The sequence below is a fragment of the Lithobates pipiens genome, unplaced genomic scaffold (genome assembly GCF_037356315.1).
Source record: "Lithobates pipiens isolate NorthernLeopardFrog02 unplaced genomic scaffold, aLitPip1_a1.2 Scaffold_18, whole genome shotgun sequence".
Lineage (NCBI taxonomy): Eukaryota > Metazoa > Chordata > Amphibia > Anura > Ranidae > Lithobates > Lithobates pipiens.
In genome coordinates, this window is record NW_027507758.1 from 12,635,746 (window position 1) to 12,649,519 (window position 13,774).

The following is a 13,774-nucleotide window of genomic DNA, read 5'->3' on the forward strand; positions in this document are numbered from 1 at the left end:
ACATCGGTTTTCAACCACTTCAATACCGGGCACATTCGCCCGCTCCTGCCCAGGCCAATTTTCAGCTTTCAGCACTGTCACATTTAAATGACAATTGCGCGGTCATGCTACACTGTACGCAAACTAAATTTTTATCATTTTTTTCCCACAAATAGAGCTGTCTTTTGGTGGTATTTGATCACCTCTGCGGTTTTTATTTTTTGCTAAACTAATAAAAAAAAAGAACGAAAATGTTGAAAAAAATAAAAGTTTTTTTTTGTTTTTGATATAAAATTTTGTAAATAAGTAAGTTTTCTCCTTCACTAAGGCTGCTTTCACACTGGGGCGAGAGCAGCGTCGGCGGTAAAGCGCCGCTATTTTTAGCGGCGCTTTACCGTCGTTTTAGCGGCGGTGTGCGGGCGCTAGCGGGGTGGTTTTAACCCCCGCTAGTGGCCGAAAAGGGGTTAAACCCGCCCGCAAAGCGCCGCTGCAGCGGCGCTTTGCCGGCGGTATTGCCGCGGTGTCCCATTGATTTCAATGGGTAGCAGCGGTATAGGAGCGGTGAATACACCGCTCCTTCACCGCTGCAAAGATGCGGCTGGCAGGACTTTTTTCACCGTCCTGCCAGCGCATCGCTCCAGTGTGAAAGCCCTCCGGCTTTCACACTGGAGTTAAAGGGGCCGGTTTTTTTCAGGCGTTACACAGGCGCTATTTATAGCGCTGTAACGCCTGAATACCGCCCCAGTGTGAAAGCAGCCTAATGGACACTGATGGGTACTGATAAGGCAGCGCCGATGAGATGGCAACGACGATGGGCACTGATAGGCAGCACTGATATGTGCCACTGATGCACATTGATAGGCAGCACTGATGGGCACTCATAGGTGGCACTGGTGGGCACTGGAAGGCTGCACTGATGGGTACTTATGGGTGGCACTGATAGACGGCACTGATAGGCGGCACTGATGGGCGGCACTGGCTTTCACTGATGGGCATCACTGGCAGGCATTTTTCATGGGCACTGATTGGCAGCTGCCTGGGCAGCAATTGGCATTTCCCTGGTGGTCTAGGGTGGCATACCTGGTGGTCTAGGGAGGTTGCCATCCCTTGTGGTCCTGGCGGCAGCCTGGTGGTCCTGGGTGAACATTCGAAGGGGGGACTGCGCTGATAAACAATCAGCACAGACCCCCCCCCCCTTTATCTGAAGAGCAGCCAATCTTCTCTCGTCTACTGGCGTCTGACAGACACGAGTGAGGAAAAGCCGATCAACGGCTCTTCCTCTTTACATTGAGATCAGCTGTGATTGGACACGGCTGATCACATGGGAGTCTCCGTCAGAGACAACTCCTGACGTCGGGTCAGGCGCAGTGTTTCTCAATTCCAGTCCTCATGGCCCACTAACAGGTCATGTGTTCAGGATTTCCCTCAGATGAAACAGCTGGGGTAAATACTTATGCCTCGTACACACGTTCCGATTATCGTACGACCGATCGTTCACATTTTGTTGCATACAACTAAGATCGAATACAACAGTGCAAAATGTGTGTAAGATTTTTGTCGTACGATTCTGGAACAATCTTCCGTCGTGCGTAGCTACGTATTTTAAATGATGTCAAATACGTGTGACCTGTGTGTCCTTTTGGTTTATTTTCGTGCTTCCGATCATGCGTGGTGTTTGTCGAATGACATTTATCGGACGCATACTGTACTGGCTATACGACTGTCGTACGACGGGCTGTCATCCGACCAAAGTTTTCCTGTTTGTCCCTTCGGATTTGGTTGGACGGACTGTCGCGATCGGCTGTCGAAAGCTGCGTACTAACGATCAGATTATCGCACGATCTGTCCGAAAGCGACTTTTGTGGTCCGATAATCGGAACGTGTGTACGGGGCATAAGGCAGTGAAACTGATGAAATCACCTGTGCAAAATAATGGAAAGCCTGAAAACATGACCTGTTAGTGGGCCATGAGGACTGGAATTGAGAAACACTGGGTCAGGGTAACACAACCACTTTGCTGACGTAATTTTGCTAGATGGCGGGCGGGAAGAGGTTAAAAAAATGAATAATTTGAGGGAAAGAATGCAGGAATTTTAATGCAAAAAAAAAAAAGACAGTATAAAATCCAATTTTCTGGTACAATAAAAAAAAAAAAAAAATGATGTTATGCTGAGTAAAAATATAATTAACTTTTCATACTTTAAAATTGCGCGTGCTTGCGGAATACGGACAAACTGCGATGCTTGAAAATCTCCATAGGCGACGCTTTCAACTTTTTTTTTATTTTTATTTTTACTGGATACCTGTTTAGCGTTACAAAGGAGGTCTAGATCTAGAATTATTGCTCTTGCTTTAATGCCGCGTACACACGATCGGAATTTTCGGCCATGAAAAAGACCGATGAGAGCTTTTCATCGGTAAAATGTGACAGTGTGTACGCTCCGTCGGAATTTAGCTGGCCGATTTTCCCGCCGGCAAAAATTTGAGAGCATGTTCTCAATTTACCCCGACGGAAAAAATTTCTATCGGAAATTCAGATCGTGTGTATGCAATTCCGACGCGCAAAAGCTTACGCATTGCTCAGATTCAACTACGAGATGGAAGCTATTGGCTACTACGTATCAAAATTCCTTTTTCTAGTCCCGTCACACATGTTGTACGTCACCGTGTTCTTGGCGGTTGGAATTTGGTGTGACCGTTGTGTAGACAGCTTGAGCGGAATTCGGTCGGGAAAACCATCAGAGCTTTTTTCCGATGACAATTTCCGATCGTGTGTACGTGGCATTACGGTCACGGCGATATCTCACACGTGTGGCGGGAACAGCGTTTACATATGCGGTGCGCGACTTCCGTATACGTTCATCCATAACCCCGGTAAACCACTTCAAAGCTGCAACCTACAGAGCCTTGAAAAAAAAAGTATTCATACCCCTAATTTTCCTTCCACTTCACAATTATGTGTCACTTTGTGTTGGTCTATCACAGTGATGGCGAACCTCGGCACTCCAGATGTTTTGGAACTACATTTCCCATGATGCTCAACTGCACTGCAGAGTACAGGAGCATCATGGGAAATGTAGTTCCAAAACATCAGGGGTGCCGAGGTTTCCCCATCACTGCTCTATCACATAAAATCCCAATAAAATACATTGACGTTTTTGGCTGTAACAAGACAAAATGTGGGAAATGTCAAGGGGTATGAATACTTTTTCAAAGCACCGTATATATGTATTGCAGTCGGCAAGTAGATATGTTGTTATAATCACGCTATTTTGTGATAACGATTTATTCCTTTCTATACAATAAAGATGAACTATATGGAGATCATTGTATTCCCAATCATTATCTGGAGGTACTTTCAGGGGCGTAACTATAGGGGGTGCAGCAGTCGCGACCACACCTGGGCCCTGTGATGCAGGGGGCCATGCAGCCCCCTCTACATATGGCCGGCAGCAGCATAGGCAGCTAGCACACACTATTACATACCCCCTCCATCTCCCCCTGGGGACAGGGGCCCCTTCTCAGGTGGGGACAGGGACCCCCACCTCCCCCGGGGACAGGGACCCCTTCTCACCTGGGGCAGTAACTTCATCTGCCCTGGAGAAAAGGAGCCTCATCTCTTCTGGGGACGGGGACCCCATCCTGCCTAGGGACAGTCCCCCAATGGGGCACCTAAAAATGTGAAAAAATAAACAAATAAAAAACTACTGATGCCAGTGGTGGAACTACAGGGCTCAGAAAGGTCATACCTGTGACCACCCCCTGGAGTTCCACCGCCGGACTCGGAGGGAAGGGCCCTGGCTGGGGTTCAGAGGGGCCCTTCATGTTTTTTTGCATCGGGGCCCTGAAGGTTCTAGTTACGCCACTGGGTACTTTGCTGCCTTCGCTTCGCTCATAACGTACATTTGTAATCTTCCCGCAGCTCATATGGAGAGATCTTTGGTGGTGCGCCAATCTATTTGCGATAAGATGGCTCCTTCCTCAGAGCACATCAACATTTACATAACCGCATTACACAACACACAGCCAATCAGATCAGTCCAGGAAGTAAATGGAGATCCTGGGTGATGTCTGAATAAACATGGCGTTGGTCACCTGGACAGATAAACAGATTGATTCATAGCAAGGAGCGGAGCTGTGGTCTCCGCCAGTGGAAATAAATACCTGGAAATGATACATTTACATTTTAGAAATAGATCTGACTCCAGACGTTGTTTAATAAGACTCTGTCTCAACGTTACAAAGCCTCCGACGGAAGCTGTGCTTCCCAGGGGGAGGCCGATCCCGAGGAGAGGACAATGTCGGCTCACCTGAGTGTCTCTTCCTGAGTCAGGTCATCCGTCCGCGGCTCCCCGCTCACCAGAGCCAGCTCATCCCTCAGGGCCCGATCTCTTTCTTCAGGCGAACGATCATCTGTGGACATCGAACACCATTATATATATATATATATATATATATATATATATATATATATATATATATATATAGAGAGAGAGAGAGAGAGAGAGAGAGAGAGAGAGAGAGAGAGAGAGAGAGAGAGAGAGAGAGAGAGAGAGAGAGAGAGAGAGAGAGAGAGAGAGAGAGAGAGAGAGAGAGAGAGAGAGAGAGAGAGAGAGAGAGAGAGAGAGAGAGAGAGAGAGAGAGAGAGAGAGAGAGAGAGAGAGAGAGAGAGAGTATATACACAGCTAAGAACATGGAGGCTTCAAAGACCGGGGTCCCCCCAGATACAAGATCCATCCTGATATTAAACCTCAGTCCAGTTATCACATCGTCATATAAATCACACAACTCCATCCTCTTCTCATCTCTCAGAGGAGACATCGAAGAGCATCAACTATCAACACAACTGATGGATCAATCCAACTCTCGTCTCCTGAAATACTCTGCTATGCTGGAGGAGTCTGCTCCTTCCTCTATAACTCTCCTTTCCTGAAATACTCTTATCTGCTGGAGGACTCTGCTCCTTCCTCTAACTCTCCCCTCCTGAAATACTCTTCTCTGCTGGAGGAGTCTGCTCCTTCCTCTATAACTCTCCTCTCCTGAAATACTCTGCACTGCCTTAGGACTCTGCTCCTTCCTCTATAACTCTTCTCTCCTGAAATACTCTGCACTGTTGGAGGACTCTGCTCCTTCCTCTAACTCTCCCCTCCTGAAATACTCTTCTCTGCTGGAGGAGTCTGCTCCTTCCTCTATAACTCTCCTCTCCTGAAATACTCTGCACTGCCTTAGGACTCTGCTCCTTCTCTATAACTCTTCTCTCCTGAAATACTCTGCACTGTTGGAGGACTCTGCTCCTTCCTCTATAACTCTCCTCTCCTGAAATACTTTGCTCTGCCGGAGGACTCTGCTCCTTCCTCTATAACTCTCCTTTACTGAAATACTCTTATCTGCTGGAGGACTCTGCTCCTTCCTCTATAACTCTCCTCTCCTGAAATACTCTGCACTGTTGGAGGACTCTGCTCCTTCCTCTAACTCTCCTCTCCTGAAATACTCTTCTCTGCCGGAGGACTCTGCTCCTTCCTCTATAACTCTCCTCTCCTGAAATACTCTGCACTGTTGGAGGACTCTGCTCCTTCCTCTATAACTCTCCTCTCCCGAAAATACTCTGCTCTGCTAGAGGACGCTGCTCCTTCCTCTATAACTCTCCTCTCCTTAAAAACTCTGCACTGTTGAAGGACTCTGCTCCTTCCTCTATACCTCTCCTCTCCTGAAATACTCTGCTCCTTCCTCTATAACTCTCCTCTCCCGAAATACTCTGCATGGCTGGAGGACTCTGCTCCTTCCTCTATAACTCTCCTCTCCTGGAGGACTCTGCTCCTTCCTCTATAGCTCTCCTCTCCTGAAATACTTTGCACTGCTGGGGGACTCTTCTCCTTCCTCTATAAAACTCTCTTCTCCTGAAATACTCTGCACTGCTGGAGGACTCTGCTCCTTCCTCTATAACTCTCCTCTCCTGAAATACTCTGCACTGCTGGAGAACTCCTCTTCACCGATTCTCCTTTCTGATATATCTCTTGCTCTTGTAAACATTTTCCCTCTCCACCTGTATGAAACAGAAGAGGACTTCTATCTATAAACTGGTGCAAAGAGAGTAGGAAGAGTCTGTATACAGTGAGGGGGAAAAAAGTATTTGACCCCCGGCTGATTTTGTCTGTTTGCCCCACTGACAAAGAAACGATCCGTCTATAATTTTAATGGTTGATTTATTATAACAGTAAGAGACGGAACAACAACAAAAATATCCAGAAAAACGCATTTCAAAAAAGTTATAAATTGATTTGCATTTTAATGAGTGAAATAAGTATTTGATCCCCTATCAATCAGCAAGATTTGTGGCTCCCAGGTGTCTTCTATACAGATTAGGAGCACTCTTTTAAAGGGAGTGCTCCTAATCTCAGCTTGTTACCTGTATAAAAGACACCTGTCCACAGAAGTAATCAGATTCCAATCTCTCCACCATGGCCAAGACCAAAGAGATGTCCAAGGATGTCGGGGATGAGATTGTAGACCCTACACAAGGCTGGGATGGGCTACAAGACCACCGCCAAGCGGCTTGGTGAGAGGGTGACAACGGTTGGTGCGGATTATTCAGAAATGGAAGAAACACAAAATAACGGTCAGTCTCCCTCGGTCTGGGGCTCCATGGAAGATCTCACCTCCTGGAGGTTCAGTGATCATGTGAACGGTGAGGATCCGCCCAGAACTACACGGGAGGATCTTGTCAATGATCTCAGCTGGAACCATCGTCACCAAGAGAACAATTGGTGACACACTACATGGTGAAGGACCGAAATCCTGCAGCCCCTGCAAGGTCCCCTGCTGAAGAAATCACATGTACAGCCGGTCTGAGGTTTGCTGATGAACATCTGAATGATTCGGAGGAGAACTGGGGGAAAGTCTTGTGGTCAGATGAGACCACATCGAGCTCTTTGGCATCAACTCAACTTGCCGTGTTTGGAGGAGGAGGAGGAGGAGGAAGGCTGCCTATGACCCCAAGAATACCATCCCCCACCGTCATACATGGAGGTGTAAGCATTATGCTTTGGGGGTGTTTTTCTGCCAAGGAGACAGGACAACTTCACCACATCAAAGGGACGATGGACGGGGCCCATGTACCATCAGATCTTGACAACCTCCTTCCCTCAGACAGGGCACTGAAAATGGGTGGTGGATGGGTATTCCAGCATGACGATGACCCAAAACACACGACCAAGACAAGAAAGGAGTGGCTCAAGAAGAAGCACATTAAGGTCCTGGAGTGGACTAGCCGGTCTCCAGACCTTCATCCCATAGAAAATCTGTGGAGGGACCTGAAGATTCGAGTTACCAAACGTCATCCTCGAAAACCTTAATGACTTGGAGAGGATCTGCAAAGAGGACAAAATCCCTCCTGAGATTTGTGCAAACCTGGAGGCCAACTCCAAGGAACGTCTGACCTCTGTGATCGCCAACAAGGGTTTCTCCACCAAGTACTAAGTCATGTTTTGGGAAGGGGTCAAATACTTATTTCACTCATTAAAATGCAAATCAATTTAGAATTTTTTTGAAATGCGTTTTTCTGGATATTTTTGTTGTTCTTCCGTCACCGACCATTAAAATTATAGACCGATCGTTTTTTTTTGTCAGTGGGAAAACGTAAAAAAAAAAAAAAAAAAATTAGCAGGGGGTCACAACTTTTTCCCCCTCACTGTATCTTGGTGCTCATAGGGACTTCTCCCTCTCCACTGAAACAAAGAAGCTCACCAGTTGGGGGTCGATCTCCTCGTTCAGAAGGGCTTCGTTCTTTATCAGAGCCACTCGCTGGGCGAATCGACACGTAGAGATTGATTCCTAGAAAACACATTGATTATATATTGTGTATCGATCAGCTCCTATATATCCTTACATATCAATCATCAACTCCTATATACCCTTACATATCAATCATCAGCTCCTATATACCCTTACATATCAATCATCAAATCCTATATATCCTTACATATCAATCATCAGCTCCTATATACCCTTACATATCAATCATCAGTTCCTATATACCCTTACATATCAATCATCAGTTCCTATATACCCTTACATATCAATCATCAACTCCCATATATATCCCTTACATATCAATCATCATTCCTATATACCCTTACATATCAATCATCAGCTCCTATATACCCTTACATATCAATCATCAGCTCCTATATACCCTTACATATCAATCATCAGCTCCTATATATCCCTTACATATCAATCATCAATTCCTATATACCCTACATATCAATCATCAGCTCCTATATACCCTTACATATCAATCATCAACTCTATTATATCCTTACATATCAATCATCAGCTCTATATACCCTACATATCAATCATCAGCTCCTATATACCCTTACATATCAATCATCAGTTCCTATATACCCTTACATATCAATCATCAGTTCCTATATACCCTTACATATCAATCATCAGTTCCTATATACCCTTACATATCAATCATCAACTCCTATATATCCCTTACATATCAATCATCAATTCCTATATACCCTTACATATCAATCATCAGCTCCTATATACCCTTACATATCAATCATCAACTCCTATATATCCCTTACATATCAATCATCAATTCCTATATACCCTACATATCAATCATCAGCTCCTATATACCCTTACATATCAATCATCAACTCCTATATATCCTTACATATCAATCATCAGCTCCTATATATCCCTTACATATCAATCATCAATTCCTATATACCCTACATATCAATCATCAACTCCTATATATCCCCTTACATATCAATCATCAATTCCTATATACCCTAACATATCAATCATCAGCTCCTATATACCCTTACATATCAATCATCAACTCCTATATATCCCTTACATATCAATCATCAATTCCTATATACCCTACATATCAATCATCAACTCCTATATATCCTTACATATCAATCAAGCTCCTATATACCCTACATATCAATCATCCAGTTCCTATATACCCCTTACATATCAATCATCAGCTCCTATATACCCTTACATATCAAATCATCAACTCCTATATATCCCTTACATATCAATCATCAATTTCCTATAATACCCTTACATATCAATCATCAGCTCCTATATACCCTTACATATCAATCATCAGCTCCTATATACCCTTACATATCAATCATCAGCTCCTATATACCCTTACATATCAATCATCAGCTCCTATATACCCTTACATATCAATCATCAGCTCCTATATACCCTTACATATCAATCATCAGCTCCTATATACCCTTACATATCCATTATCAGCTCCTATATACCCTTACATATCAATCATCAGCTCCTATATACCCTTACATATCAATCATCAGCTCCTATATACCCTTACATATCAATCATCAGCTCCTATATACCCTTACATATCTATCATCAGCTCCTATATATCCTTACATATCAATCATCAACTCCTATATACCCCTTACATATCAATCATCAGCTCCTATATACCCTTACATATCAATCATCAGCTCCTATATACCCTTACATATCTATCATCAGCTCCTATATATCCTTACATATCAATCATCAACTCCTATATACCCCTTACATATCAATCATCAGCTCCTATATACCCTTACATATCAATCATCAGCTCCTATATACCCCTTACATATCTATCATCAGCTCCTATATACCCTTACATATCAATCATCAGCTCCTATATACCCTTACATATCAATCATCAGCTCCTATATACCCCTTACATATCTATCATCAGCTCCTATATACCCCTTACATATCTATCATCAGCTCCTATATACCCTTACATATCTATCATCAGCTCCTATATATCCCTTACATATCAATCATCAGCTCCTATATACCCTTACATATCAATCATCAGCTCCTATATATCCTTACATATCAATCATCAGCTCCTATATACCCTTACATATCCATTATCAGCTTCTATATACCCTTCACATATCAATCATCAAATCCTATATATCCCTTACATATCTATCATCAGCTCCTATATATCCTTACATATCAATCATCAACTCCTATATACCCCTTACATATCAATCATCAGCTCCTATATACCCTTACATATCCATTATCAGCTCCTATATACCCTTACATATCAATCATCAACTCCTATATACCCATACATATCAATCATCAACTCCTATATACCCTTACTATATCAATCATCAAATCCTATATATCCCTTACATATCAATCATCAACTCCTTTATACCCTACATATCAATCATCAGCTCCTATATACCCTTACATATCAATCATCAACTCCTATATATCCCTTACATATCAATCATCAACTCCCTATATACCCCTTACATATCAATCATCAGCTCCTATATACCCTTACATATCAATCATCAACTCCTATATATCCTTACATATCAATCATCACTCCTATATACCCCTTACATATCAATCATCAGCTCCTATATACCCTTACATATCCATCATCAGCTCCTATATACCCTTACATATCAATCATCAGCTCCTATATACCCTTACATATCTATCATCAGCTCCTATATACCCTTACATATCTATCATCAGCTCCTATATACCCTTACATATCAATCATCAGCTCCTATATACCCTTACATATCAATCATCAGCTCCTATATACCCCTTACATATCTATCATCAGCTCCTATATACCCTTACATATCAATCATCAGCTCCTATATACCCTTACATATCAATCATCAGCTCCTATATACCCCTTACATATCTATCATCAGCTCCTATATACCCCTTACATATCTATCATCAGCTCCTATATACCCTTACATATCAATCATCAGCTCCTATATACCTTACATATCAATCATCAGCTCCTATATACCCCTTACATATCTATCATCAGCTCCTATATACCCTTACATATCAATCATCAGCTCCTATATACCCTTACATATCAATCATCAGCTCCTATATACCCCTTACATATCTATCATCAGCTCCTATATAGCCCTTACATATCAATCATCAGCTCCTATATACCCTTACATATCAATCATCAGCTCCTATATATCCTTACATATCAATCATCAGCTCCTATATACCCTTACATATCCATTATCAGCTTCTATATACCCTTACATATCAATCATCAAATCCTATATATCCCTTACATATCTATCATCAGCTCCTATATATCCTTACATATCAATCATCAACTCCTATATACCCCTTACATATCAATCATCAGCTCCTATATACCCTTACATATCCATTATCAGCTCCTATATACCCTTACATATCAATCATCAAATCCTATATATCCCTTACATATCAATCATCAACTCCTTTATACCCTACATATCAATCATCAGCTCCTATATACCCTTACATATCAATCATCAACTCCTATATATCCCTTACATATCAATCATCAACTCCTATATACCCCTTACATATCAATCATCAGCTCCTATATACCCTTACATATCAATCATCAACTCCTATATACCCTTACATATCAATCATCAACTCCTATATACCCTTACATATCAATCATCAGCTCCTATATACCCTTACATATCTATCATCAGCTCCTATATATCCTTACATATCAATCATCAACTCTATATACCCCTTACATATCAATCATCAGCTCCTATATACCCTTACATATCCATCATCAGCTCCTATATACCCTTACATATCAATCATCAGCTCCTATATACCCTTACATATCAATCATCAGCTCCTATATACCCTTACATATCAATCATCAGCTCCTATATACCCTTACATATCTATCATCAGCTCCTATATACCCCTTACATATCTATCATCAGCTCCTATATACCCTTACATATCAATCATCAGCTCCCTATATACCCTTACATATCTATCATCAGCTCCTATATACCCTTACATATCCATCATCAGCTCCTATATACCCCTTACATATCAATCATCAGCTCCTATATACCCTTACATATCAATCATCAGCTCCTATATACCCCTTACATATCTATCATCAGCTCCTATATACCCTTACATATCTATCATCAGCTCCTATATATCCTTCCATATCTATCATCAGCTCCTATATACCCTTACATATCCATCATCAGCTCCTATATACCCTTACATATCAATCATCAACTCCTATATATCCTTCCATATCTATCATCAGCTCCTATATACCCTTACATATCCATCATCAGCTCCTATATACCCTTACATATCAATCATCAACTCCTATATATCCTTACATATCCATCATCAGCTCCTATATACCTTACATATCAATCATCAGCTCCTATATACCCTTACATATCCATCATCAGCTCCTATATACCCTTACATATCAATCATCAGCTCCTATATACCCTTACATATCAATCATCAGCTCCTATATACCCTTACATATCAATCATCAGCTCCTATATACCCTTACATATCTATCATCAGCTCCTATATACCCCTTACATATCTATCATCAGCTCCTATATACCCTTACATATCAATCATCAGCTCCTATATACCCTTACATATCTATCATCAGCTCCTATATACCCTTACATATCCATCATCAGCTCCTATATACCCCTTACATATCAATCATCAGCTCCTATATACCCTTACATATCAATCATCAGCTCCTATATACCCCTTACATATCTATCATCAGCTCCTATATACCCTTACATATCTATCATCAGCTCCTATATATCCTTCCATATCTATCATCAGCTCCTATATACCCTTACATATCCATCATCAGCTCCTATATACCCTTACATATCAATCATCAACTCCTATATATCCTTCCATATCTATCATCAGCTCCTATATACCCTTACATATCCATCATCAGCTCCTATATACCCTTACATATCAATCATCAACTCCTATATATCCTTACATATCCATCATCAGCTCCTATATACCCTTACATATCCATTATCAGCTCCTATATACCCTTACATATCAATCATCAACTCCTATATACCCTTACATATCAATCATCAACTCCTATATACCCTTACATATCAATCATCAAATCCTATATACCCTTACATATCAATCATCAACTCCTATATACCCCTTACATATCAATCATCAGCTCCTATATACCCTTACATATCAATCATCAGCTCCTATATACCCCTTACATATCTATCATCAGCTCCTATATACCCTTACATATCTATCATCAGCTCCTATATATCCTTCCATATCTATCATCAGCTCCTATATACCCTTACATATCCATCATCAGCTCCTATATACCCTTACATATCAATCATCAACTCCTATATACCCTTACATATCCATTATCAGCTCCTATATAGCCTTACATATCAATCCTCAGCTCCTATATACCCTTACATATCAATCATCAAATCCTATATACCCCTTACATATCTATCATCAGCTCCTATATATCCTTCCATAGGGGACAATGAATACTGAAGCTGGTTATACACAGTAGTAGAATTTTGTTTGATATTTTCACTGTAATAAATGCAGTGAGAAGAACGTTCCTCCATTTCTCTGATCGTTTTCGGCCTCAGTGATAAGAAATTTGAAGGGTCGGGATGGAAATTTTGTGGTTTTTGTTCGGTGAATTCCAATCTTTCTACAATCCAACGACTAAAAGCAAAACAACATCCACAACTATTTTTGACTGTTCTGAAAATGTAAATACAATTGTTGGTTTGAAATCCGGCCAGTCAGTGTATTCCCAGCTGGAGGCCGCTTTCACACGAGGCGGTTTTCAGGCGCTACAGCGCTAAAAATAGCGCCT

General features: G+C 41.7%; 1 protein-coding gene across 1 annotated transcript in view; it reads right to left on the bottom strand.

The window, feature by feature from the left end:
* The window catches only part of KIF6 (kinesin family member 6), a 389,098-nt gene that overhangs the window by 248,976 nt on the left and 126,348 nt on the right, over window positions 1-13,774 (bottom strand). Inside the window, 2 exon segments of the mRNA XM_077485383.1 lie at window positions 4,290-4,365; window positions 4,368-4,392. Of these exon segments, the coding sequence (XP_077341509.1) occupies window positions 4,290-4,365; window positions 4,368-4,392 (101 nt within the window).